The sequence below is a fragment of the Delphinapterus leucas genome, chromosome 1 (assembly GCF_059928025.1).
Source record: "Delphinapterus leucas isolate spDelLeu-1000000601 "Yukka" chromosome 1, BTC_Dleu_Yukka2, whole genome shotgun sequence".
Classification (NCBI taxonomy): Eukaryota; Metazoa; Chordata; class Mammalia; order Artiodactyla; family Monodontidae; genus Delphinapterus; species Delphinapterus leucas.
This window is the reverse complement of record NC_143129.1, coordinates 83452045-83478662: the sequence shown is the minus strand read 5'-3', so window position 1 is coordinate 83478662 and position 26618 is coordinate 83452045. Positions and strand designations below refer to the sequence as shown.

The window sequence follows — 26618 nt, the reverse complement described above, 5'->3', positions numbered from 1 at the left end:
GATGGGTAAGACCCTTATTAGTGATGGCCTTGAACCTCAAACTAAGGATTTTGGATTTTGTGTCTTATGGAGGTAGAAATAGGCATGGAGTCAGAAGATCTGGATTTAAATTCTGACCCTGCAACGTACCAGCTACATGTCCTTGGGCAAATGAAGTTTTGAGATGCTACTTATCTGTAAAATGCAGTATTTCCTACTCTATCTTCTGTTTCCACAGGACTGCTCTGAGAATCAAATGAGATTCTGGATTTTAAACCCAGAACCACTTGAATTCTGACTCAGGTCTCCAAAGCTTTCTCCACTGTACTACACTCACTTTAATCTTTACCTGTTTTATGTGTTAGTTTTGTTTTTCTAACTAAATTTTAAGCTCACATGAGTAGAGATGTCTTTTACTTTTCACTATTCAAAGACTCTTCTGAAGCCACTCAATATTATACAATCACTGGAAGTCTCACACAGAAGCCATGTCTAACTACAGAAAAGGTTTTATCCATTGTGCTATTATGCTAATTATAGTCTACATAAAAAATCTGCAGAAAGGACACACGATTGCTGGCCAAGTTTATCAAGACATTCAAGAGCATTAGACTACTAGCTCTGACTTGAACTAAGCAGAATAAACAAAGCAACAGCAAGTCAAGGGTCCCACTTCTAAAGAATTTATTTATTCTGCTTATCTCAAGATGGTTAAACAAAAATTTGAAATACTTATATCTCGGCTTTCAAAGTGTATTGATACCACTCCTTTCAAATAAGTCTATAAATTTCCATGCATGAATAGGTAGACTTCTGGACACACATCTTAACCTCAATCTATATGAGTGATTCACAACCCAAGGAATTTGAACCTCTGTGAGGCCATGTAGTTATTTTAAGAGGTCTATGTAAGCATTATGTTCAGTCTGAATAAATAATATATCTTACAAATATGTATATACTGTACTTCAACTGGATATAGATTCTGGTGTGACTAATAAAGACAAACTGATTTAAAAGCATTACTAAAATCATAGCAGCTTTTTGCTATGTGTTTTTTCCATCAAAAGATACTAAAAATACAACTATAATCTTGTTGGGAGCGAGTCTAATAATTTGGGGACCTTAAAAATGGTATATCTTATTAGAAAAGGTAAAGAACGACAAGCCTACATCTCATGATTTACAGATATAAGTGTTTCAGGTGAAAGAGGAAAGGCAACATATAGACTCCACTTCTGTGGACACCATCTAAGTATAATCTGGCAAAACACAAAGTTTATAGGTATAAAATTAGAGAGTTGAGTGCCTGTAATTCCACTTATCTGGCAGGTATGAGAGATCAAAGCCTCTTAATGTCCATTAGCTAAGACATTTTGATCCTGTCTCGATCCTGGAAAAGATCTCCAGTTGTACTCATTGTATTCTACACATTCCATTTTAAACCCATGGCGCAGACCTGGGGTTCCCAGCCTGAGTGCTGAGATGCTGACATTACTGCAAGCTATAATTTCCCACCGTAGGATAAACACCTGTGATATGTTTACCCCACCAAATCTTTCCCTGAACTCCCTACATCAGAACTTATGTTAGATTCATTTTGGAAACTCTCAGTAGGAGTACTCTCTCCTGCTAGTCCCCCCGCAAACTCCCAAATCTCCACTGGTTTATTCTTGTAAACAGCACCTTTATCTTCCCACCTCTCTACCACAGAGACAAAAGAGGGATTCTCCCTAACATCCAAATATTCATTCACCAGCCCTGTTCCTTCTCCTCCTAAAAATCTGTTTTCCTTCACAGATGTCAGTGGCCTGCCTAGATGAGCTCTAGCAACCAACTCTGAGGTACCCTTCACCTCCCAAAACCCCAGGGGTTGTTTTGTTGTTGTTTAAAACAGACAAACTATGATCCCCTCCTGATTAGTTTTTGTTAAGTCTGATATATCTGTATTCCTTGAGGAAATAGGACTTGGACACCAGGAAGAACGAAACTGAAGCATGCAGAAGTTCATGTGAGAAGTCAAGGTGTCATCAATAACTTACCAAGAAAATTTTTTGAAAGCAATAGATAACTGTGTCTTAGTTCAATTAATTATAATATAGAAACAAGAGATGACCAACACCCTTTCCTCAAAGCCATTTATCCTCAACCTTCAGAAATGACCAGACTTTTAGCTCCAGTGAATCCATTTGCCACACCGCATAACGGGGTGCCTGCCCAAGCTAACAGTGCCCTATTACAGAGAACTACAGAAACACATGGGCCTGAGGCACATGCAATGAGAGAATCAGACTAAAGCTCCAGTCCTCTGCTGTACCCCTGCTCACTTTATCTACTTCGGTGCCCACCATATCCCTTCTTCCTCTAGAGTGAAATGTGCATATATGCATATGTCTATGAATATACATATATACACACACACACACACACACACACGCATATATACAAATGTGCAATACAAAGACATAAACAAGGAATTTTTCTCCTAATAACTATTTAATCCAACTGAGACTTGTTGCGGGGGGAAGAAACAAATTCTTGCCCCCAAATCCTCCTTCCAACTTGACAACTAACTATTGGACCAGAAGAGCACTGCTCAAGGAAAACATTTAACAAGCACTTGCTCAATTGTTATGCAGCAAATGTTGACAACTAAGGAAGCTATCTGGATACTTCAGGTTTCCCAACTCTTCAGAGAACTGGCAATAGGAAATTTGCAGGAAAATTAATTTTTAATACAAGGATTATTCCTTCTCTCTGTTGGAGATATCGGTTAAATGTTCACCACTCTGCCCTGCCCACCCAACTGCCCAGTTCTGTCCAGCCAGAATAACCCATCTGGAAACTACCCAAGAAGCAATAATCACTTGGAGGCCAGCAAGGAATTGCCCTACATAACCTCTCCACTTTCAGGTCTACCAACCTCTAGCAAGTCCCTCCTAATTTTGTGCTAACATAGTTTTACTTCCTCTTTTATTTCAAATTACAATGAACGAAAGGAAGAATAAGAAAAAAAGACATTCATGAATAGGAAAACAATCTGTTTATCTATGCATGGAACTCAAAGGGTAGGCCATTTAGTACAAATGTAAAGGCCTCAAGTCTAAGGGCCCAAGATTTGAAATGGCAACTTTTTTCTATTCTCTTTGATAATGAGGGAAAGCTGAATCATCTCTCCCTTGACTCCTAGTAAGGCTCCAGTTTCCTGAGTCTGTAAGCCTTCCAGTTGTAAACGAATGAACACCTGAGAAGTCTGGGTTATGTAGTCCTCTGCCTTGGGAACTATATCAAACTGTGTTTGGCTCCATAATCATGTGAGCCAATTCCTTATAATAAATCTCTACACACACACACAGACCCACACACACACACACAGACACACACACACAGACACAGACACACACACACACACACACACACACACACACCTTACTGCTTCTGTTTCTCTGGAGAACCCTAATACACTACCTAAATTAACCTGGAAGTCTGAGATGCCTCCTATTCTAGGAAGAAACACTACAGATTCATTAAGTAGGAGGGGTCTCAGAAACAGCAAACGGATTTATGCACTCTGTCTAAAAGCACAAAAAAAGTGAAGAAAATTTCAGATAACTTAAGACTGATGCAATTTGCTCTTCCATATATTGAAAAGTTAAATCCCTGTCCAGCACTTTGTTTGCATCCTTTTGTAAAGCTACTCAGATTCTTTCTAGTTCTCTAGTGTTAAGTAAAAATACACCTGCCTGTTCTGGCATCTCCAGGCACTAACAAGCAGACAAAAACTGCCAGGCTGGCATCATTTTTCTGAGACAGCTGATATTGTTCCACTTGAAAACTACAATGTGCTCCAACTTCAGCCTAGCCCTTCTCCATCTAAGTAATGGCCATTAAATATTCACAACATACCTCCCATGTCCCCTCAGCCTCTTCACCCCTCACCATTCAAAACCAGTGTGTATTTCTGGGCTACATTTCAATAGCCATAGTAAATAGTTCACATTCTCCAAAGAAACGATCTCTACATAGGATAACATAAGGCATATGAGAAAACATCTTTTATTCTCTCTGGGCCCAACCTGAATCATAACTTATGGTCACAATTTTTAGAGGTAGGCTATTAAATTAAACTCTCCCACTTTCTCTCTTCCCTCTCCTACTCCTCTGTCCTCTACTAAATTACAAAGATATCTCTAACCCCATCCCTCACCCCCAAAACCAGTGTACAACGAGTCAACAAAAACCGAGGAAAGACTCCTAGCCAAGAGAGACTCACCAAAGAGCAGCCTTCTTGTTCTGATCATTCCAAACTATGAAGGGCTGATATGACCATACCATTGTTGCCCCTCTGTCACCCTTTTTGGTGCACCAACAGTGGTTACATGTCCCCATCATTTATTTTTGAGACTTTGAAGTTCCAACAACATTCTTAATCTTCTTCATTTATTCAACTTTAAACACTTAAATGCGCCAAAGAGCATGTGCATGTGCATGGGACACTGTTAGGCTGAAAAAAGAAGGCCTACGTCTCCTAGGCCAAGTTGTTTGGGCATGATCACAATAATCAGTATGACTCCAAGTACAGACAGAACCAAGCAAACAGAAAGGTTTCAGAGATGATAAATGGGCTTAAAAAATTAAAATGGGACAACATAAAATCTCAATTCCTGAAGACCAGTGAATTACAAAAAACAATGACTTAGCTGTAGAAGCAGTAATGAAGTAATTCTATTTCTGTGAGGAAAATTATTTTAAGGTCCCCAGGATAAACAATGAGTTGAGGATCACTAAAAAACCTCGGAACCAAAGATTTCAAACATCTGTCCTTCTGTGCCTGTATGCTGCCCAACTCATTCCCAAAAAGGAACCAGAATCAGATTCCTCCCAACATAAGACTCCTAAGACATGTCAGGTTGGTTTCTGCAGAAGCTGCATCTTGTGAAGTAGTCTTTAAAAGTAAAAATGAGAAAACCAAAGAATACAATGATAAGCCACTTTCTCCTTCCCACTGTAATTTTTCTTTGATTTGCTCTCTGAAAATTTAAGAAAAAACAAGAATCGTTAGTGTCTCAGATTCTTGAATTAATCTGATCTCACTTCATGGCTAATGTGGCCAAAAGTAGATGCTTTTGTACAACTAAAACAGAAGGACTTTATATCAGCAGGACTTTAGGGCTCTGGTTCCACTGTATTTAGTGTAAAGTACACTTATGATAGGGTGGAGGTTGGAGAAAGAGGTGGAAACATCCATCACAAGGTAACATGACAGATAGCAGGACCCTAGCTAGACTTTAAGGAACTGATTCTATTCTGGCAGGGGAAACCCACATAATTAAGTTTCGCACTTACAAAATTATCGCTCTGAATTCAAGAATGAGAGGCATTTGGTTGTAGATACAATTCCATCTGTAGATACTAACTTTAAATTTAGAGAAGAAAAACACTCAATGAATTAATGTTATGGGTTTGGGTTTCTTAGGTGATTCCTAAATTCACCTACGACTTTTTTGTTTTGATACAATTAACAGCTGTGATAAGAGGTCTACCATAGCCCTGGCTCAGAGGCGGTCTTTAGTTTCAGAAAGTCCATCGGTCATGTAGCTGGCTGTCACTGCTAAATCTGTTGCTTGCAGAGGACCCAGAGGTCTGGGTTTGCTGAGTAGAGTCCTCACCATTTAAGCTCTTCCTACATACAGGACATGCGTCGTGCTGAAACAGAAAGATATCAGTCTACATGAACAGCCTGACCCGAAAGCTGGAAGAACTAAACACTTAAGAAACCCTGAGAGTTAGCAGGTAGAAAAACCAAAAGGGCATGAATTCTCACATAGTGCACGCTGGGCTCCATGTGTAACACCAGGACATCGCCCAAACAGAATGTCAACAGAATTGACAGAGAATTCTAGGCAGCAACTTAACAATAGCTAACACATATCACCAAGCAGAACTAACTAGAAGCAATGACCTGAGATGGTCTAGAGCAGGAGTCAGCAAACTTTTCCTGTAAAGGAAAAGGTAGTAAATATTTTAGTCGTTGCAGGCCACACCACCTATGTTGCAACTACTCAACTCTGCTGATGTAGCACAAAAGTAGCCATAGACAATTTGTAAACAAATGGGCATGGCTGCGTTCCAATAAAACTGCATTTACAAAAATAGGTGGCAGGCCACAGGGACCTGCAGGCTGTAGTCTGCTAACCCCTGGTCAGAGAAGTTCCAAACAGATTAATAATCTAAAACACAGGAATGGTGCTACTAGGAGTTAGCCAGGGACTAAAATCTGATCTGCCTGGCTCTCTATTAACTGTTTGATTTTTTTTGTTTGTTTTTTAAAAAATTTTTATTGGAGTATAGTTGCTTTACAATGTTATGTTAGTTTCCACCGTACAGCAAAGTGAATCAGCTACACGTATACATATATCTTCCTTTTTTGGATTTCCTTCACGTTTAGGTCACTGCAGAGCACCGAGGAGAGTTCCCTGTGCTATACGGTAGGTTCTCGTTAGTTATCTATTTTATACATAGTATCAATAGTGTATACATGTCAATCCCAATCTACCAATTCATCCCACCCCTCCCTTTCCCCCTTGGTATCCTTACGTTTGTTCTCTGTGTCTGTGCCTCTATTTTTGCTTTGTAAATAAGATCGTCTATACCAATTTTTTCAGATTCCACATATATGCGTTAATACACGATATTTGTTTTTCTCTTTCTGACTTACTTCACTCTGTGTGACAGACTCTATGTCCGTCTGTACAAATGACCCAATTTCGTTCCTTTTTATTGCTGAGTAATATTCCATTGTGTATATGTACCAATTAACTGTTAACTACATCCTTACTGTGAACCATCCCCCCAAGAAGACATGACTGGCACAGTTGCCCCATCACAGATGAGAGCTGTCCATACTTACCAGTTCTAACCACGGCACAATACAACTGCTGTGAAAGAAGTGGTTGCAGGGTAACTGCCGGACTTCCTCCTCAACTGTGTAATCCTCTTTGCATACTGGACACTCTAAACCCTTATCTGTTGGAGGAGGAAACGCCTTTTAAAATAAACAAGCAAAAAGAAGGAAGAAAAAAACTAGCCCAAAGTCTTTAACAGCCAAAGGAATACACAAAGTAAAGACAAAGTGCACCCAAGGTGGAGGCAGATAGGAAGCATGAATTTTATTTCAAACTGGGAATAGAGGTGGTAGTAGACAGGGGTATGAGAAGGAGGACTAACTAATGTGCCTGTTCCAATAAGGCCCAGACAGGAACTACATAAGGCCTACTTTTCAATGTAAAGAGTTGGAAGAACTGGGGCTTAGATTATCTTTTAAGTGAAACAGGAAAAACATCTTCCCAAGTGTGTGAAAGCCTTCTGGCAGTTTCTACTTAGGAAACACTGGCAATCTGTCCACCACAACCAAGGAACTCATCTCGGCAATCTTGGCTGTTCCCATTCAGTGTCTCAAGCCACTTTTACCCTACTACTTTCTACATTACACATCCTATTTCATCATGGTTACCCTAAAGCCTCTTTTACAAGCTGTTCATTAGAAGCTGTACCAGGGGATAGTGCTACAGAACTGCAAGGCCCAAGGGTAGCTCAGGCTCTAAGTCCAGAGACAGGGAGCCCTCTTCTCAGAGAAAATGGCTACAAACTGAACAGGGGATACCAGGCAGTAAATTCCAAGTTTCCCAAGTTTGGCTAGTAATACCAGCTAGTCTATCTCTTCAGTAGCTGGGCTATGTATGTTACATGCTCCACAGTACTCAAGGCATTTGGAGTAAAATACCACTTAACAGATTCACTCCTTCCTCTCCATTCCCATCACATGAGCCCTAATTTTAGCTTCTACTTCTCATGCCTACTCTACTGTAACAGCCTCCCATGTAGCATCCCTGACTCCAGGCCTTCCAGATATATCCTATATTTTGCTACCAGCTAATTCTCCCTAATATCAGCTTCATAGCAATTCCCAGCTCATCTTCACTTGGATTCTCAGCTGGTACCTCAAAATCAACAAATTCAAAATTAAAAACATCACATCACCCCCTTACCCAAACCAGGGCCGGCTCACAATTCCCCCATCCCTGATGTCAGCACCACCTCTGTGGTTATAGAGTTGCAAAATCTTAGAATCATCTTTCACCCTTTCCCCTCCTTTATCCCATTATGCAATCAGTGATAAAAGGCTTTCTTCGATCTGAGTCTACCCCTTCCTTTCTGTTAGCATTGCCACCGTCACCTGAACCCCATCAGGATGCTGCAACAGCCCCTTAAATCTGTTTCTGCTTCCTCCCTCTTTCAATCTTTTTTTTTTTTAATGACTGCTTTTTAAATTTATTTATTTATCTACTTTTGGCTGTGTTGGGTCTTCGTTGCTGCACGTGGGCTTTCTCTAGTTGCATTGAGTGGGGGCTACTCTTTGCTGCAATTTGTGGGCTTGTCATTGCGGTGTCTTCTACTGTTGCAGAGCACGGGCTCTAGCCACAGGCTTCAGTAGTTGCAGCACGCGGGCTCAGTAGTTGTGGCTCACAGGCTCTAGAGTGCAGGCTCAGTAGTTGTGGCTCATGGGCTCTAGAGTGCGGGCTCAGTAGTTGTGGCACACGGGCTTAGTTGTTCCGCGGCATGTGGGATCTTCCCAGGCCAGGGCTCGAACCTGTGTCCCCTGCACTAGCAGGCGGATTCTTAACCGCTGCGCCACCAGGGAAGTCCCTTCCCATCTATTTTAGACACTACCCTCCAAACTAATCTTCCCTAAAGACCACTTAAATTCCCTCATTCCTCCATTTGGGGACCTACAAAACTTACCTACTACCTAAACTATCCAGCCCTAACTACTCTGCCAGTTTCAGGGTCCTCTACAACAAGGCCCCACCCTTCCTATCCAGTCATACCTCTCACTACTCCCCAAATCAGATTCTATTTCAGGTCTAATGAGGTTACACTCCTTATACCTGATCCAGACACCATGTCCATGCTGACATTCTTCACTGGTTCATACTTTTCCATATATAGAATAATCTCTCTAATATGGCCCATCCTGTCTTTAAAATCTTCTGACTCTAAACTGGAATTTATGGGGAAAGAAACTCCCAGTCCAAAATAATGTCCCTTATCACTAAGTTCTTTTAGTGCTTATAAATAAAATAATGTCTATGTCTAATGTACCTGAGTACAGGGTAGATGTGAAACAAATGCCTAGCCCCCCATTTTTTCTCTTCCTTTTCTCCCAAAGTCAGTATCATCTGCTCGACCACTTTTTAAACTATTGTCTAATCATTTGGTAAGTTCTGCTTCCCCTGGTAAGTTCTTCAAGAAATCAAGTCTTCTATACCTTTGTACCTCTTTATTTCCTGCCTGGCATCTAGAAAACCAACATGGTAATTGCTCAGGAATTACCTGTTGACTAACCCTAACGAAGGGGTAGGTACCTTCCATACCTGGCACCCAGGTATAAATTTTAGGAGTGCTACAGCTTCACTTGAAGATCTTTAGTATAGGAAATGGCTCAGATTCTGAACAGAGATAATAAGATGACAAAATACGTATGAAAATGAACCTACCAACTTGTTCCTGAGTTACTGACACTGTTGGAAGAGATGTGATCTTTTCCTTGTCAGCTGGGGGAGGCCCTGTGTTTTCCAGTTGTCCTAAAAGCTACAAAAAAAAGAAAAAAGAAAAAGAAGAAGTGGTAGACATCTAACTATCCCTAGGGAGGGAGCTGTTCCAGCTGAGAACAGTGCAGATATTAAAAATGTTAGTTGCTCTTACTTCTGCAAGGCTATGAGAGGCTTGGGTTTTCCCTTTCCTGCTGCCAGAACACTCATGATTGCTTTACAATTTCAGAGTGACATTAGTATAAGCCCACAGACAGATCCATCATTGCAGGGCCCACCTCTGGGCATAAAGCAACTTCAGAGACAGCAAAAGGGCTGTGATGTCACGAATAAAACTACAGCGTAACAAAACATAATACTTAACCAGTTCAAAAACTTCATTTTGCTGAAAGGAAAAAAAGGGTCAGAGTATGGAAAATAGCACAAGGTAAGCCAAGAAATAGGTAAATTACTGCCTACAAGAAGACTTAGATATAAACAACATGCTTTCTATTCTCAGCAATCCACAAGGGAAATGAAAAACCAATTAAATTAAAATAAACATAAACAAGTGGAAGCAATTATACATAGCATGGGAATACCTTTTTCTCTGCTTCCTTCCCCTACTTTGTTCCATCTAGCAGAAATCCCTGCTTCAACATATGAGCAGACCCTTCTTTTTTGTGAAGTACTTGTTAATAGGATCCTCATAGGACTGAACAAGAGGCCAAAAATATAAAATATTGTTTGTTACAGAAGTCTTTTCTTCCTTTGGAGTTGAAGCTATCTTCTAGAAAGTCCCTAGGACCAAGAAAGTACATGGATGCTGAGCTAAACCCATAAACCATCTATCCCTTTAGTAAAATGGAAACCCACAAGCTCAAACTATTAGGGAAAGCAGAGTGACTGCCATTTCAGAAAGTAGCAGAAGGAAAGCAGGAAGCCTGTGGAACCATGAGACACACTGAACAGACACCCTCAAAAGGCAGCTCCTCACCTGAGTTACAATGGCATCAAGCCCTGTCTGACCCCAGGCATAGTCCCCAGGGTTGGAGTGCAGCATCCCGCTCCTATACATGAGATGAGACACAGAGCATTAGATGGTGTGACCAGGCTCCGCCTTACACCACAGAAAGATTGGCAGAGGAATCCTGTTCTCTCTCAGAGCTGGAAAGTCACCAGTTCTCTAGAATCAAGTGGCAAAGAATTTCTCAATAATTTCAAGGTCAAACAGATTATCCAGAGGCAGTCTCTCATTCTCTAGGAATTTTTGCTTAACTGTATACAGCATAAAATGTGAAGCTACCTAAAATACCACATGACAAACCAGAGCAAAAAGAGTGACTCATTGCCTGTTGGTTAAGAAAAGTTTGTCTTCTCTGTGCCCATTTAACTTAAACATAGATGGAGCTGCTTTTTAAGGAGAGTTTTCCCTTCGTGATCAGCGAAAATCAACAGCAGACTTCCCTCATTCTAAGACTCGGCCTTTGGTCCTGGACAATGAGGAGCTTTCACGTAGAGAAGCAGCCACAGCAGTGTCTCTGAATCACAACTTAGAGGAATCACAAAAGGGACTTGGCAGCACCTCTTTCTGGAGCTGTTGGTGTACTAGCCTGGATGACAGATATCCAGACTCTGGCTGGAACACATTTAAAGAAACGAGAGGCTGGAAAATAGGGTAACTGTGTGGAAGGACTGAGGTCCCTTTGAGCAAAGAAGCCTTCTGGAGCAGAGTCAGAAATGGCAAATAACTGTCCAGACAAGAGGAAATTCCATCTTTAACCCGTACCGTACGTGTCACTCTAATACTCTTATTTCTTCTGAAAAACCTTCTTACTTAAAAAAAAAGGAAGTTAAGCAGTATCTTTTCAATTTCAGAAATTCTTAAGGAATAAAATCTTCCCATATGATCTACAGGAGAAACACACAAATCAGATACCAAGCCTGGTAGGGACCATCTCATTCCCCACCTCAACACAACCCTCACACCTGAATATGAATGGAATCAGACACACCCAGTACCCAGACATCCTGTGGGACCAGGATAGCCCTCATGAGCCTGAATTATAATGAATCAGTTCTGATTAAGTTTGGGCTCAGCAGACAATGGCAGTCTTTAACAGCCTGCCAATTACACCTATATACTCACCTACGCAGCTCTTTCTTTCTCACTATGGCACAGATACTACCATACCTAAAATGATGCTACTGCAGGAGAGTAAGACAGAAGGCAATTAATTACTTACCAAGAAAATGGGGATCCAGGAATGAATCCTGCAATGATTTGTTGTAGTACTCTGTTGAAGGGAAAAAATTAGATAAGAGAACAGACTAATGAAAGTACTCTATAGATATCCATGGCTGACTAATCACCAACTCCTTCCCCAAAACACAATGGCTTTTCACTGACTATTATACAATAGAGAGCACCAGAAATCAGTCCACTACATGGTAGAGTGCTACTCTTCTATTATGGCTGTCTTCCTGAGCTCTGCTACTTTATGTATTAATAGATTTTTATGAATTAAGCTGGAAAGGAATCTTATTGTATGGTTAGTTTTCAAACTATGATTCTTGGATACTTGGCAGCAAAATGAGAGGCTGAAAGGGATGCTAAGCCAGGGAGATTCTGGACCCACCTCCCTACAACAAGGGTAGTTCCATTTTTATGTGTTATGCACATTGTGCAAGATGCTATTTAAAGGGCCCTTTTGTAAAAGTTCAACAATAGCTAACTATACTATGTGTTTGTTTTAAAATATGTTCACAAGTTATTTTATACTCCTCCTCTGGGTGTAGGTTGGACTTAATGACTTACTTTTTTTTTTCCTGAGGTATAACTGACATATAACGTTATATGATTTTTTTTCAGGTGTACAACACAATGATTTGATGTTTGTATATAATGCAAAGGATCACCACAATAAGACTAATTAGCATTCATTACCACACATAGTTATAAAATTTTACTTTCTTGTGATGAGAACTTTTAAGATCTACTCTCTTAGCAACTTTCAAATATGCAATACAGTATTAAAATGATAATACTGTAACGAACTATAGTATCTCATTGTGGGTTTGATTTGCATTTCCCTGATGATACAGTCACCGTGCTATACATTATATCCCCATTATTTATTTTATAACTGAAAATTTGTCCCTTTTGACCCCTTTCACCCATTTCACCCACCCCCCAACCCCTGCCTCTGGCAATTCACCAATCTATTCTCTATATCTGTGAACTCGGTTACTGAATTCTTTTTTTAGATTCCACATATAAGATCATACAGTATTTGTCTTTCTCTTTGTCTCACCTATTTCACTTAGCATAATGCCCTCAAGGTCCATCCACGTTGTTGCAAATGGCAATATTTCATTCTTTTTCACGGCTGAATAACATTCCACTGTATATATGTACCACAATTTCTTCACCCATTCAACCATCAGTGGACCCTTAGGTTGTTTCCATGTCTTGGCTATGGTAAACAATGCTGCAATGAACAGGGGGATGCGTATATTTTTTCAAATTTGTGTTTTTGTTTTCTTCAGATGAATACCCAGAAGTGGAATTGCTGGATCATAAGGTAGTTCTATTTTTAATTTTTTGAGGAACCTCCAAATTGTTTTCCATAGTGGCTACACCAATTTACATTCCTACCAACAGTGAACAAGGGTTCATTCCCTTTTCTCCACATCCTTATCAACACTTGTTATTTCTTGCTTTTTGATAATAGCCATTCTAACAGGTATGAGGTGATATCTCATTGTGGTTTTGATTTATATTTCTCTGATGATTAGTGATGTTGAGCATTTTTTCATGTGCCTGTTGGCCAACTGTAATGTCTTCTTTGGAAAAATGTCTATTCAAGTCCTCTGCACATTTTTAAATTGGGTTGTTTTTGTTGCTGTTGAGTTGCATGAGTTCTTTGTATGTTTTGGATATTAACCGCTTGTTGGATACAGCATTTGCAAATATCTCCTCCCATTCAGTAGGTTTCCTTTTCATTTTGATTTCCTTTGCCATGCAGAAGCTTTTTATGGTTTGATGTAGTCCCACTTGTTCATTTTTACTTTTGTTGCCTCTGCTTTTGGAGTCATCCAAAAAAATCATGACCAAGACTGATGTCTTAGAGTTTACTGCCTGTTTTCTTACAGGGATTTTATGGTTTCAGGTCTTATGTTCAAGTCTTTAATCCATTTTGAGTTAATTTTTGTGTATAGTGTAAGACAGTGGTCCAATTTCATTCTTTTGCCTGTGGCTGTACAGTTTTTCCAACACCGTTTATTAAAGAGACTGTCCTTTCTCCACTGTATAACCTTGGCTCCTTTGTCATAAATTAATTGACCATATATGCAAAGGTTTATTTCTGGACCCTCTATTCTATTCCATTGATTTAGGTGTCTGTTTTTATGCCAGTACCATACTGTGACTTACTTCTTAACAACAGAATATGGTGGGATAACTGTGACTTCCAAGGCTAGTTCATAAAAGGCACTGTGGCTTCCTCCTTGCAGCCTCTCTTGGATTACTTTCTCTGGGACGGTGCCATATCAAGCAGTCCCGTGCAAAGGCCCACATGATAAAGAACTGAGGCCTCCTGACAAGAGCCAGAACAAACCTGCCAGACGTTGAGTAACTCCCAGTTGATTCTTCAGATAACTACAGCAATGGCCAATGTCTTGACTGTAAGCTCATGAGACCCTGGGCCAGAACCACCCAGCTAAGCTGCTCCCAAATTCCTGGCCCACTGAACCTATGAGATAATAAATATCTGTTGTTTAAGCCTCTAAGTTCTGGGGTAATCTGTTATACAGCAATAGATAACTAATACAGATTCTGATACCTAGAAGTGAGTACTGCTGTAACAAAAACCTAAAATGTGGGAGTAGCTTTGGAACACAGCAGAGGGCAGAGTTGGAAGGACTTTGAGGAGAGAGTGAGTAAAAGTTTGAAGAGCCTTTAAGAAATTGTAGAAGCATGATGGCTTTTGAGGAAGTTATAGGTGAGTACTTAAGGGAAAGTGAGAAAAATCTTTTTGGAAATGGGAGGGAAAGGGATCTTTGTTATGTAGTGACAAAAGCTGTTGCCTGACATAACATGGAAAGTAGAAGTTGTGGCTCATGAATGGGGTGATAATGTAGCTAACAAGATTTCCAGACAGGAGTGTTGAAGGTTCCTTTTGACTTCTTCTTGCTGTATTAAAATGCAAGAGAAGAGGAATAAATTAAAGGAAGAATAGTTAAAAAGGAGTTAAGACTAGATAATTCTGAAAATTCCTGGCCTCTCCAGATGGCAAATGATACTAAAATTAAGAAATGGCTTTAAAAAAAAAGAAAGAAATGGTTTCTGAGCAAAGATCAAATCATGGGCATTGCCAAGAAAATGGTTAAAGAGGAAGCCAAGAGCGTGGCTATAAAAATTCTTTGTTAAGACCTCAGAAAGAGGGGCTTCCCTGGTGGCGCAGTGGTTGAGAATCCGCCTGCCAATGCAGGGAACACGGGTTCGATCCCTGGTCCGGGAAGATCCCACATGCCGCGGAGCAACTAAGCCCGTGCGCCACAACCACTGAGCCTGTGCTCTAGAGACCGCAAGCCACAACTACTGAGCCCACACGCCACGACTACTGAAGCCCGTGTGCCTAGAGCCTGTGCTCCGCAACAAGAGAAGCCACTGCACTGAGAAGCCTGCGCACGGCAAGGAAGAGTAGCCCCCACTTGCCGCAACTAGAGAAAGTCCGTGCGCAGCAACGAAGACCCAATGCAGCCAAAAATAAATAAATTTAAAAAAAAAGAAAAGACCTCAGAAAGTTCACATAGTGCCTAGAGAGCTATTCAATTAAACAACTGAGCTTCTAAGAAGCTTAAATGTGTTGTATTAGTTTCCTAGGGCTGCCGTAACAAATTCCCACAAACTGGGTAGCTTAAAACAACAGGAATTTATTCTCTCACAGTTTTGGAAGTCAGAAATCTGAAACTGAGATGCTGTTAGGGTTAGTTCCTTCTGGAGTCTCTAAGAGAGAATCTATTCCATGCCTCCCTCCCAGCTTCTGGTGGTTTCCAGCAATCCTTGCTGTTTCTTAGCTTGGCGACACATTATTCCAATCTCTGCCTCAGTCGTCATACGACTTTCTTCTGTGTCTTCTGTATCCAAATTTCTCTCTTCTTATAAAAACACCATTGGATTAGGGGCCACTCTAACCCAATATGATCTCATCTTATTTTGATTACATGTATAAAAGATCTTATTTCCAAATAAGGTCACATTCACAGGTACTGGAAGTTAGGACTTGAACATTTCTTTGGGGGTGGGGGGGATATAATTCTATCCCACTACAAGTATTGTCCTTCAGCAATCCCAGCAGAAGCCCAAGGTAAAAAAGAGATTATATAAAAAAGATTTGTGAGCATAAGTTTTGTTAATGGCATGAATCTCAATAATAGTAAAAAGAAACACTGCCAGCTTAAACTGAAAGGTACAGAGGCAGTACAAAATGAAAAGAGACCCTTTGGGCCCTCAAAATTCTACAGGCAAGAAGCAGGCTAAGAAAACTATGAAGTTGCAAATCTGGACTACTTTTTATGGAAAAGAATGACTCATAGGGTGGAATCAAGAGCCAGGAAGGAGGAAACAAGAGCTACAGAGAAGCATTCCTGGGCAGAAGTAGAACTAAGTCCTAATCAAGGAACGTCCAACACTTATCCAGACAAACATTAAAATTGCTACGCATCAGTGACTTCTTTGTGCCTTTCATCTTCTCCCTTTTTAAACAGAAATCTCTATACCTGTTTATTATACGCCTGTCCCATCACTATATGTTGGGTATATATGAGGGGTAGAAAACTTGCCTCTTTGGTTTATAGATCTCCACATCAAAAGGAATTATGTCTGAGGAACTACACGCAAAGAGACTCATCCACACTTGGACTTAAGTAAATGACAACCACCTGGATTTCAAGTTGATGCTGTACAGGGACAAGACTTTTGGTGGGTCTTGGGAGGAGGTGAATGTATTTTGCACATGGGGGAAATATAAGTAATTTCTGGCCAAAGGTTAAACTGTGGTAGTTTTCAAATATGTCCACAAATTCTTTAATACGCCTCCCCTTTAAGAGGCAGAGCTTAATTCTCCTCCCCTTGAATGTGGACTGGACTTAGTGACTCACTTCTTACAGATAAAGTGTGGCTGGAAGGACAGTGCTTGGCTTCCAAGATCAGGATATAAAAAGGCTTTACGGTTTTTCCCTTCTTCCTTTCTCTCTCTTGGATCACTTACTCTAGGGGAAGCCAGCTGCCAAGTCATGAAGACACCAAAGAAGTCCTATGGAGAAGTCCACACAGTGAGGAACTGAGGCGTCCTGCCAACAGCAATGTTAGTTGACCCATCTTGGAAGTGGATCTTCCAGCCCCAGTTTAGGGTTCAGATGACTGCAGCCACAGCAGACATTCTGATTATAACCTCATGAAAACCTTTACCAAAAACACCTAGCTAAGCTGCTCCAAAATTCCTGACCCTCAGAAACTGTGAGATGATAAATGTCTGTTGTTATAAGCTGCTAAATTCTGGGATAACCTGTTTACACAGCAATAAGTAACTAATATACCCTCCCTGCTTGCTAGTACAGATATACCTCAGAGATATCACAGGTTTGGTTCCAGACCACTGCAATAAACAAATTTTTTGGTTTCCCGGTGCATATAAAAGTTATGTTTACACTACACTGTAGTCTACTAAGTGTGCAATAGCATTATGTCTAAAACATTGTACATAACCTTAATTTAAAAATATTTTATTGCCAAAAATGCTAACCATCATCTGAACCTCCAGCAAGTTGTAGTAGTAACATCAAAGATCACTGATCACAGCCACTGTAACAAATACAATAATGAAAAAGTTCAAAATATTACAAGAATTATGAAAATGTGACACAGAGACATGAAGTGAGCAAATGCAGTTGGAAAAATGGCACCGACAGACTTGCTAGACGCAGGGTTGTCACAAACCTTCAATTTGTAAAAAACGCACTGTCTGCTAGGTGCAGTAAAGTGAAGTGCAATAAAATGGGGTGCGCTGTACCTCGGCCCTCTGCATCCACGGGTTCTGCATCTACGAACTTAATCAACCAAAGACTGAAAATATTGGGGGGGGAAAAAAACTCCAGAAAGTTCCAAAAAGCAGAACTTAAATTTGCCGTGCACCACCAACTATTTATATAGCATTTACATTGTATTTATAACTATTTACATAACATTGTATTAAGTGTTACAAGTATTCTAAAGATGATTTAAAGTATACAGGAGGATGTACATAGGTTGTTTGCAAACACTACACCATTTTATATCAGGGGTAAGAATCCTCAGATTTTGGTATCCGCGGGGGCGGTGGGGAGGGGGGTCCTGAAACCAATGCTCCCGATGGATACTGAGGGATGACTAATTAGAAGAACAGTTTATCACATGCTTGAACTAACCAATAAGTAAATGGTAATAATCAAGTTTGAGAGAGAGCCTAGTTCCTTGAAGCTCTAAAGCTGACCCTATACAAATACTTGGAATTGCCAGGGACATCTCAATGGCTCAGCTGCTGATTTCCCCTTTATCGGCTGCGTACCCTCTGGAAATGAGATGTTGGTTCCACCTCAGCAGTGACAGAGAGAGACCGCTCAGGGTGACCCCAGTAAGTGTATGAGCTGTTGTTAGGAGATTATCTTCACTTGATACATACAGTATTTACACTGAATTTTTTTTTAAACAAAAACTTTTTCTTGTTAAAGTACTAGGTAGCTAAAAGGGGTAGGGGAAGAGGTGTATGTATCTAATTTTAGCAACCCACAGAAGAGAAAAATCAATCCACAGGGTCTGGAGGGGTATGCTAAGACCAGATAAGAGTATTCACGTAGTCTCCAAAGCTGTAATCTCTCTAGGTTTTCCTCCTAGCTCCCTTCTCAGACTCCTCTACTTATTCCTCCTATCTTCCAAACTTCTAATCAATGAGGGCCCAGAGCTCAATTCTCTGAGCTCTTCTATTTTCTATCTTGACTCTTTTGGCAATTTCATCCAGGTTTATAATTTTAAGTATCATAAAGAGGCAACAACTTCCAGATTTTATCTCTAGCCAAGACCTCTGCCTACTCAACATCACCACTTGAATGTGTAATAAGCACCTCAACCTTGTTATGTCCAAAACTGAACTCTTAGATCTTCTCCCCCAAACCTGTTCCCCCTAGTATTCCGCATTTCAGCTGATGGTGGCTCCACTTTTCTAGTTGTTCAAACCAAAAACCTTTTTGTCATCCTTAACTCTTCTTTCTGTTATACCTCATATCCAATCTGCCAGCAAATCCTATCATGCACATTATCAAACTTTATCTAGAATCCAACCATTTTTTTGCACTAACCCTCATCCAAGCCACTAGTATCTCTAACTTAGATTAATGCAACAGCCTCTTAAATAGTTTCTCTGCTTCTGTCTTTGCCCCTGTGCCTCTTGTACACACACATACCCCTGGCCATTCTATTATCAACACAGCAGTTAGAATGATCATTTTAAGACATAAGTTAGACCATGTCATTCTTCTGCCCTAAACTTCCTACTGGATTTCCACTGCACTCAGAATAAAAGCCTGTATAACAGGCTACCAGTCTCTACATGATCTCATACTCAGCTACCCAGCCCCAGCCCCAACAACTGCTCTGTGACCTCATCTCCTACTATTCCCCTCTCTTACTCTGCTCCACACTAGACTCTCCTTGTTGGCACATTCTTGGCTCATTCCCTCACTTCCTTTATGTCTATTCAAAAACCTTCTCAACAAGGCCTTTGCTGACTATACTTTTTGAAACATCACTTCTCCCACACTCCCTAACTCCCTTCCCTGCCTTTTTTTCCCCAAAGCATTTACTACTGCTTAACGTTCTATCGATTTAATTTATTTTGCTTGTCTGTCATCCCCCATTACTACGTAAATTCCACAAGGGCAATCATTTTTTACTGTTTTGTTCACTACTGTATGCCCAACATCCTGAATAGCACCTGGCATAGTAATACACAAATGTTTACTGAATGACTTAAGAGACCCCAAGATGGGGCCCAATCAGATGGACATTGAGAGACATATATAATCTATTAAGATAAAAAAAGGAGATTATAAAATAGGTATAGTATGATTCCATTTCAATTATATAGATGTAGATATCTCATATATATGGGAAAAGGTCTACATAATTATGTATCAAGGTATAATAACTGTGGCTATTTCTGGGTAATGTTGTTTTTTTAATCCATGCCAAAAAACAAAACAAACCTATTACTTTTAAATAGCAACAAAAAAAGTTAACAACCGAAAAGAAGTCATTTCTCAAAATCTGAGTTGTGATCAGTGGTCAGAAAATGTTAAGTCCCAGAACCTAGGGTTAACTTCAGGAAAACATATTCTTAAGGAAGGAAACCTTAAATGTTAAGAGTACCACACTGATGGGCTTCCCTGGTGGCGCAGTAGTTGAGAGTCTGCCTGGCGATGCAGGGGACATGGGTTCGTGCCCCGGTCCGGGAAGATTCCACATGCCGCGGAGCGGCTAGGCCCGTGAGCCATGCCCACTGAGCCTGCGTGTCCGGAGCCTGTACTCCACAACGAGAGAGGCCACAACAGTGAGAGGCCTGCATACCACCAAAAACAAACAAACAAAAATAAGAGTACCATACTGAAACAAAAGATAGGTTTTAATGTAATAAGTGCAAAATAAAGGGTGGTAATCTCTATGAAGCCAGGAAAATATGAATGTATTAGGGTTGATCTAATACAAAGCAAAGGAACAAATGACAAACATAAATACTTTTCCATCCTAAAAAAAAATCATTAAGATGAAATATGAGGACTTCCCTGGTGGTGCAGTGGTTAAGAATCCACCTGCCAATGCAGGGGACACGAGTTCGAGCCCTGGTCCAGGAAGATCCCACATGCCGTGGAGTAACTAAGCCCATGTGCCACAACTACTGAGCTTGAGCTCTAGAGCCCATGAGCCACAACCATTGAGCCCACGTGCCACAACTATTGAAGCCCACGTGCCACAACTATTGAAGCCCACGCACCTAGAGCCCATGCTCTGCAACAAGCCACCACAATGAGAAGCCTGCGTACCACAACGCAGAGTAGCCCCTGCTCGCCACAACTAAAGAAAGCCTGCGCACAGCAATGAAGACCGAATGCAGTCAAAGATAAAATTAATTTTTTTAAAAAGATGAAATATGAATAATTCCTTAGGCTTATCACAATCCAAATGAAATTTCTCCAAAAGACTATACAATTTCCTTTGCTGACTCTACACACACCAAGCAACCATCTGATTGCTTTTCATTTCTTGATATCTAGGAAATTCAAAGACATTATTAAGCTAATAAGCAGCAATGAGTTTTCCAGTCACTGAAGTAGAATTCCCCGAGTTGTAAATTAATAAATTACTTTTCTGGCACAGGTCAGATAATTATTTAAGGTTAGATAAGATGACCTGATTACACCCAGATAAACTATCATTTGAAAGCTGCAGATTAGAGGACTTTAGGCACACTCAATAAATATTTGCAGAATGGATGAACAATTGAAGACCTACCCTTCTTTATATGAGCAAAAAAGGCTTCACTCATGTCAATGAAAAAGCCAAAGAAAATACATCTCATTTCAGGAGAGCTCCTTAAATTTGTGTGAGGAGCACATTAATAATCCCACAAAGGCTAATCCCTGACATCTGATTTCTTAAATGACAAAGTACTCTGTCTACAGTAAAATGGGTGGAATGATCAGAAGCCTGAGATGTAGTCCATGGAAACCACTAGCTGAGAACCCGACGAACAGGATAAAAAGTTATACTACTTCTCAAATCAACAGGACAAACTGTTATCAGGAAGAAGCCAAGCCAGGATTTAATCAATAAAAAAAACCATAAAATACAAAATTGTAAAGTGTTTTCAAAACACTGGGTGACATTATAATGACAACTACTGCAAAGTAATAACAATCATGCAGAACAATCTGAGTAGACCTGCTAATCAGGCAGAGTAGTAATGTGCCCCAAAGATGTGTTGTGTTCCATTTACACTTACATGAAAGAAAAGAGAAAATAAATTGAATTTAAAACTTCCCAAGTTCTACTTACTGACACACTAGTATGTGTCTCTTGGAAGAAAAATTTCTGAGAAAGTTAGGAAAATGCTTAATTCTTTTTTTTTTTAATTGGGAAGACTATAAGATACCGTTAAAATTTTTCAATTATTTTGAAACATTCATAATCCCACCAAATACAAATATCATCATTTTTGCCATATCCTGGCTCCAATATTTAACTGGCTTCATACCCTTAGGCAATTTACCTAACTTCTCTGTGCCTCAGTTTCTACTGTAGAACGGAGATATTTCTCCAGAGAGTTATAGTGAAGATTAAATAAATACCTGAAAAGCACTCAGACTAGTACCTGGCACAAACTCTTAGCTATTATAACTACTAATTCATATGTTCCATACATACCTCTTAGCAACATAATTACAATTAACCATTCATTCAACACAAGTATATACAATGTCTACTATAAAACAGACACTACCTAGAAGCTGGGAATACAAAAATGAATGAAATTCCACCCTAGACCATTAACCCTAGAAGTAACTGAAAAGGTTGTAACAGATCTGGTCCCCCAAAAGATTCTAGGTCCAGATGAAATTACAGGTAACTTTTACCAAACCTTTAAGGAATAGATAATTCCTTATTTAAACTATTCCCAAGCCTAAGAACAAAGCAAGATTTCCCAGTTCATTTTATCAAACTAATACAACCCTGATACCCAAACTTGATAAAGATAACACAAGAAAATTACCAGCTCCCTTATGAATCAATGCAAAAATCCTAAAAAAGATTAGGAAGAAATCAACTCGAATAGTGTATTAAAAGATTAACACTCCTTGACAAAGTAGTTTTTATTCGAAGCCTGTTGAATTCAAACTGTTGGTTCAACGTGATAAAATCTATTAGTTAATAAAATGCATTAATTGTTTAAAGAAGAAAAACTATAAGGGTCATTTTCATAGGACTGCAAAGGTCATTTGATAAAATCACTAGTCATCCTCAATTAAAAGCTCATAATAAATTAGGAATAAAATAAACCTTTCTTAATGTGATAGGAACCATATTAGGAACCAAAAGTGAATATGCTTAATAAAGAAACACTAATTCACTCTCATTTAAGTCAGGAAGAAGATAAAGATGGCTACACTTAGACAACTTTGTTTTGATAATATAGTTAATGCAACAGATAAGAAAAAATAATGAGGCATAAACATAGGGGAAAAATACAAGCAATATTTGTATCAATCAACTGATACACCTGCTAATCTAGAAACCTTAGAGAACAAAATGAAAAACTATTAGAGCTAATAAGAGAATTCAATTAAGTAGCACGGGGCTGGGTAACAATCTATCTAATAATCAGTTTAAAATTAAGTGAAGCCATAAAACTTTACTGAATAACATAAAAAAAGAACCAAACAAATTGAGATATGAGCCATGGGCCTAGATGAGAAGTTTCAATATTATAAAAAGTACCAACTGTCTCCAAATTAATATGAACTTCCAATCAAAATCCCAATGGGATGGGAGAGAGGTCAGAGATTGACAAATTGCATTTAAAATTCATTTGAAAGAGTAAATGTAAGAGAAGCATCCAAAAATTTTTGCAAAGGAACAATAACGAAGTGGACTTTCACTACTAGCTATCAAATCATACTATAAAATTATAGAAAGTAAATCAGTAAGACACAGGCACAGGAGTACACAAATAAAGATCAGACCATAACAGAGAATCCAGATAGAGATGAATATGAAACTCTATATATAACAAAGGTAACATTTCGAATAGGTGGATTATTCAATAAATGAGAGGGGACAGACCCTTAACTCAAAAAATACACAAGAATAATACACTCACCACCAGACGTGTGGGCACAAAACACAAGCCAAGCCAGAGATCCTCCCTGGGAGTTGATAGATGCACATATCCTCTGGGATGAATGCTCTAATGTTCTTATAAACTTGGAACTACCATTAGCTATCTTTCATTTTACACAGGAGAGCTATTTAATAATGATGCCAACAAAGAGAGAGACAGATGAAGATAACATACTGATTGACCACCTAGATCCATCTAAGAACATCTAATTTACATCTGTGGTTCTTAATATTGTCCCTACACAGCAACTTAGGAATCCAAGGAGATGGTTTTGCCAATTACAGTAAATAGGGTAGTACCATTCGTATTTAGTAGCAAGGAAAGAGCAGTGCTAGTCACCCTGCAAGAAATGGGAGGAAAGCCAGGACCAAAAAGGAACTGTCCTCCAGCATGCATAATTTTTAAACATCCTGCCTGGACGTTCACCTGGGGAACATCTGTCTATAATTAACTGAGCCTAAACTCAACTCCATTTTACACAAAGTATTTCCAACTTGGTTTTAATATATACTGAATTTATTTATTTATTTATTTATTTATGGCTGCACTGGGTCTTCGTTGCTGTGCATGGGCTTTCTCTAGTTGCAGCGAGTGGCGAGCGGTGGCTACTCTTCGTTGCAAATCAAAACTACAATGAAGTATCATCTCACACCAGTCAGAATGGCCATCACCAAAAAAATCTACAAACAATAAATGCTGGAGAGGATCTGGAGAAAAGGGAACCCTCTTGCACTGTTAGTGGGAATGTAAATTGATACAGCCACTATGGAGAACAGTATGGAGGTTCCTTAAAAAACTACAAATAGAACTACCATATGACCCAGCAATCCCACTACTGGGCATATACCCTGAGAAAACCATAATTCAAAAAGAGTCATGTACAAATATGTTCATTGCACCTCTATTTACAATAGTCAGGACATGGAAGCAACCTAAGTGTCTATCAACAGATGAATGGATAAAGAAGATGCGGCACATATATACAATGGCATATTACTCAGCCATAAAAAGAAACGAAATTGAGTTATTTGTAGTGAGGTGGATGGACCTAGAGTCTGTCATACAGAGTGAAGTAAGTCAGAAAGAGAAAAACAAATACAGTATGCTAACACATATATATGGAATCTAAAAAAAAAAAAAAGGTTCTGAAGAACCTAGGGGCAAGACAGGAATAAAGATGCAGACGTACAGAATGGAATTGAGGACACGGGGAGGGGGAAGGGTAAGCTGGGACGAAGAGAGTGGCATGGACATATACACACTACCAAATGTAAAATAGATAGCTAGTGGGAAGCAGCCGCATAGCACAGGGAGATCAGCTGGGTGCTTTGTGACCACCTAGAGGGGTGGGGTAGGGGGGGTGGGAGGGAGACGCAAGAGGGAGGAGATATGGGGATATATGTATATGTATAGCTGATTCACTTTGTTATAAAGCAGAAACTAACACACCATTGTAAAGCAATTATACTCCAATAAAGATGTTAAAAAAAAATAGACACAGAGGTGATCCAGATACTGAAGTTACCGAAAAAGGGCTTTAAATTAACTATGACTAGTATGTTCAAATAAAGATGGAGAATATCACCAAAGAATCTGAATCCATACAGCAATCAAACTGAAATTTTAGAAATGAAAATCATCATATCTGAAATAAGTAATTCCTTTGATAGGTTTAACAGTAGATCAAAAACAGCAGAAGATAAGACTAATGATACTGAAGGTGGGTCAATAGAAAATACCCAAAATGAAGTACAGAGAAAAAAAGAATTAAAAATACGGAAAGATAGATTCTCATAGACATACAAAAATATATAAACAAGAAGGAGTGTTCAATGCACTATAGTTTATAATGATGAAAAAAGAAAATCTAAAAGCTCTCCAATGTTCATCATTAGGGAATTGTCTAAATTAATTACCATACATTCATAAGATGGAATTCTATTCATGTGTTTAAATGCGACAGATCTGGCAGGTCTATAAGTAACGACATGGAAGTTCGACAAAATATCCTGCTATGTGAAGAAAATTAGATAATAAAGATATCTAATTAGATATTGTCCCTACCCCCGTGGAGCAGTGAGAAAAAACTACAACAGGTATAAACGGGTACGTAAATTGGATTTTTTATTTTCCATATAAACACAGCAAAATCCATTTTTACACATCTCTAATGGTTGGCTATTTTCTTCCTAAGTGTGTACTTAGAATGAAAATGTAATATCTGGCATTTTCTGATCCTACAGCAGGAAGTAGTCTCTACTTAAGTGGAAAAAAAAAAAAAAACAAACAAACAGCTAATGACTATACAGTCAATAATGTTTACACAGATAATACTGTGAAGTTTCTTTTCACAACACATCTAAATAAGTGTAACAGAAGGACCCTATGGGGCCTTCCTGGGACAGACCCCACCATGTCCTCTGCCTGTCTCTTGTCTCTAGAAAAACTTTAGAATAAAATTAATCAGAGAAATGGGAAAATACAGAAGCAAAGGAAAGCAGTCAAACAAAACCAAACAATAGTTTAGTCGTTAAACAAAGTCAAGGACCTTTATTAGTTCCTCTTCAAGGGCTACAGATAATATTCTGAGCCATAGCTTTTGAGCTGTTTTGCAGATACTGAAACCCATACCAGGTGGAAGAAGTTAACTACATGATGACCAGACTGTAGCCATGACATAAGCTGCTCCATCTTAACAATTCTGAGAACTACCCTCAAGGAAATGGGAATAAACCAACCCTGGAACTGAAGATTAACTGTACTTAAAACAATCAAGATGATGCTGATCAGATCACCGCATGACCAACTTCAAGATGACTGTTGGAGCTGACTGTGCTGTTCTGCACATAGCCCCCTCCCTCCACCTATACACCCCTGAAACGCCCCTTTCACAGCTCTTGCCCCCTGATCAGAAGCAGGGGAGTTGACCTTTGGACACAAGTCTGCCTTCTCCCCAGGTTGCCAGTCTCCTAAATAAAGCAACCTTTCCCTTCCTACCAACGCTGGTCTCTCAAGTACTGGCTTTTGAAAGGCAAGCAGCTGAACCTGAGTTTGGTAA

The 26618-nt window shown here is 39.5% G+C and overlaps 1 protein-coding gene across 2 annotated transcripts in view; it reads right to left on the bottom strand.

Annotated features, from left to right (window-relative positions):
• Window positions 1-646: 646 nt before the first annotated feature.
• RNF115 (ring finger protein 115) overlaps window positions 647-26618 on the bottom strand; it is a 63506-nt gene continuing 37534 nt past the window's right edge. For both annotated transcript variants that reach the window (XM_022583881.3, XM_022583882.2), the window contains 5 exons: window positions 11816-11866; window positions 10567-10639; window positions 9537-9630; window positions 6890-7005; window positions 647-5685 (listed from right to left, as the gene is read on the bottom strand). In XM_022583881.3, the coding sequence (XP_022439589.1) occupies window positions 5554-5685; window positions 6890-7005; window positions 9537-9630; window positions 10567-10639; window positions 11816-11866 (466 nt within the window). In that variant the 3' untranslated portion in view covers window positions 647-5553. The remainder of the gene's footprint in view (window positions 5686-6889; window positions 7006-9536; window positions 9631-10566; window positions 10640-11815; window positions 11867-26618) is intronic.